General features: G+C 36.4%; 1 protein-coding gene across 2 annotated transcripts in view; it reads right to left on the bottom strand.

The window, feature by feature from the left end:
- CSMD3 (CUB and Sushi multiple domains 3) overlaps positions 1 to 3,095 on the bottom strand; it is a 545,585-nt gene that overhangs the window by 42,375 nt on the left and 500,115 nt on the right. For both annotated transcript variants that reach the window (XM_009995351.1, XM_009995350.1), the window contains one exon: positions 1,380 to 1,562. In XM_009995351.1, the coding sequence (XP_009993653.1) occupies positions 1,380 to 1,562 (183 nt within the window). The remainder of the gene's footprint in view (positions 1 to 1,379; positions 1,563 to 3,095) is intronic.

A 3,095-nucleotide genomic window follows, 5' to 3' on the forward strand; every position in this document is an offset into this window, starting at 1 on the left:
AAAGCTAGTTTAGCTGCAAAGAAAAGCTCCCAATTATAAGACAAATGCCAGATCTACAATTATCACTGTAGATTTAATTTTACTGTATAATATGTATGGAATTATAGCATCACCAAAGTACTTCAAGGTACAGAGTAGAGACAAACTACTATTTTACATGCAGATGTAAACCTGATGTTTCCGAGTTCTTCAACAATCAGCTTTAGAATTTGAATGTGTTTTTATGATGAATTTGCATACATACATCTAATCTGTATGACCTAAACTAGAACAATATAGTTGCGTGTGCATTACACACACCTATATATAATTTGTGAACCAGATTCATAATTTAAAGAGATATTTGGTGGGAAAACAACACTAAAATTATCTTCAAATGTAAAAGGGGTAATTCACTTCTATAATAGAGAATATCAAAGAAGAACAGCAGAAAATTCAGCTGGGCTAATCACAGCCCTTCAGATACAAACATACATAAATATTTACGTTGAATCAGGATGTCAATCATTCAGCACAAAGGATATTACAAGATATTACAAGACCAGTTTGTGAAGTAAGTTTTTAAAATGAGATTACTATTTCACACAATGCACAGTCTATAGTGATTTAGTGGGTAATAAAGAGTACAGGTTCTCAAATTATTTTCTGCTTTTCAGGAGACTTTTATTCGAAGAAGAGTCTGTTGGGAATTATTTCAGCTTTGAATCGGGATAATTACAGTAATGAATGATTCTTCATTAATATCCTGGTAAATCTTTCTTTTATGATAATACATCTTGCTTGAAATGTCTAGAATTATTTTCTTCCAAATAAACTTGTTCCAGCATTTTATTTTCTATTTTAAAATAGTAATAACAATGTAAACAGTATTAGTAAATGACATTTTTAAGCACATCATTTATGACATAGCTGTAACTAATGAAATCCTGACATTCACATTTTCTCTTAAATTCAGATTTATAATGCTTGCAATTAAAGATCAGGTAGTAGTGACCTTTTCAAAGGAAAAAATATTTCTGCAAAATGAGCTCTAGAAGCCTTCTTTATTTCTTTTCCTGTTTAGTCTTTTGGACTGGGTAACACATACAGTTGACACTGACACAAGATCGAGAAGAAATAAACAGTTTAGTATACGCCCACTCCCCCCAACAAACCCAAAATTAAACTAAACTAAACTTTGAAAACATGTAGCTTAACAGGTGCCAGGAACTGATTTCAAATTTGTTATCTGATGCTTAGCCATTTCTCTGGCAACAGCTTAATAAAAAAATGTATTCATCAGTCCAAAATCAACTGTACAACAGCCACAATATGTACTTTTTTTTTTTTTTTTTCCTGATAAGCATGTTTTACAATAGCTTAGAAAAAATGAGATTTACCTTTGCACTCAGGTTGCTTTCCTGTCCAACTCCCATTTGCCATGCATGTTCTTTCTTCTGAGCCATGGAGGATATATCCAATGTCACAGCTGAAATGTACTGTGCTTTTAATTTTAAAATTGCTTTCTTCTCTAGACCCATGACCTGGGATTCCTGGGTCACCACAAGAACCAGCTGTATCACCTAGCATTTAGAGTACAAAGATTAAAGTACAATTAAATATTATTGTGATACTGCATTTTAAATCTATGTTCTGGCCAAGTGCAGGGTCCTGCACCTGGGCCAGGGCAACCAGAGATATGAATACAGGCTGGGGGAAGACACGCTAGAAAGCAGCCCTGAGAATAAAAACCTGGGGGTACTAGTGGTTCAAAAGCTGGACATGAGCGACCAATGTGCAACTACAGCCCAGAAGGCCAACTCCATCCTGGGCTGCATCAAAATAAGTGTGGCAAGCAGATCGAGAGAGGTGATTCTGCCCCTCTGCTCTGCCCTGGTGAGACTTCACCTGGAGTACTGCATCCAGCTCTGGAGCCCCCAACACAAGAAGGATGTGGACCTGTTGGAGCATGTCTAGAGGAGGGCTATGAAAGTGATCAGAGGGCTGGAGCACCTTTCTTATGAAGACAGGCTGAGGGACTTGGGGTTGTTCTGCCTGAAAAAGAGAAGACTCTGGGGGGACCTTATAGTGATCTTCTGGTAGCTGAAAGGAGCCTATAAGAAGGCTGGGGAAGACCTGTTCACTAGGGCATGTAACCATTGGACAAAGGGTAATGGTTTCAAGCTAAAGAAGAGTAAATTTAGGTTGGACACTAGGAAAAAGTTATTTAATATGAGGGTGGTGGATCACTGGAACAGGTTGCCTAGAGAGGAAGTGGAGGCTTCCTCCCTGGAAGGATTCAAGGTCAGGCTTGATGTGGCAATCAGTTCTAGTATGAGATGTTCCTGCTTATTGTAGGCAGCTTGGTCTAGATGAACTTTAGAGGTCCCTTCCAACCCAAGACATTCTATGATTCTATGACTCTATGATTTTATATTACTGAGTCTCAGTACTGCCCAAAAAAGGGCAGAACTAAGCTTAAACTGACACCATTTATTTAAGAATAATCAGTGTCATGTAGTCAGCCCACTACATTGTGAACTTTCAGAGCACATATGTGCAAAAAGTACATAGTTCTGTGTATCTTAATCCTTTCAGAAACAACAAATTAACTCCAGTAGCCCTAAGAGCTAGTTGGCTGTGTGGTCTGATATCACAGACTCTAAAGTTTAGGCTCTTCTTCATCCTCCCATTTAATTGTGTGACACAGATCACTGAAGCAGTCTGCCAGCACTGTATAAAAAGAAATTGGTAATTGTTCCAAACTATAGTAAGTAAAATAATTTTATAAACCTTAAAAATTCTTCGTGTCCAAGTGTTCTAGCACCCTTCTGGTATTTTTACAGTAATTTTAAATTTTCCTAGATAGGTTTTTTTTTGCTGTTATTTTGGGAAGCCACATCTTACATATTCTAGTATTAATTATTTAGACTATGAAGAATTTGGGGCCTTTGACTTATTCTATACTTGTAAAATATTTACAATAAAGCTCAGGTTTTGGCAAATTACTTGGCATTATGCTTAAAATAATTTTATGATGAAAAAATAAAAACAGACTTTTTGCTATGCCAAGTATGAATTACTTACTCATCTTGTAAAGGAAAGAATGTGTTCTT

This window comes from Chaetura pelagica, unplaced genomic scaffold (assembly GCF_000747805.2).
Source record: "Chaetura pelagica isolate M959 unplaced genomic scaffold, ChaPel_1.0 scaffold53, whole genome shotgun sequence".
Lineage (NCBI taxonomy): Eukaryota > Metazoa > Chordata > Aves > Apodiformes > Apodidae > Chaetura > Chaetura pelagica.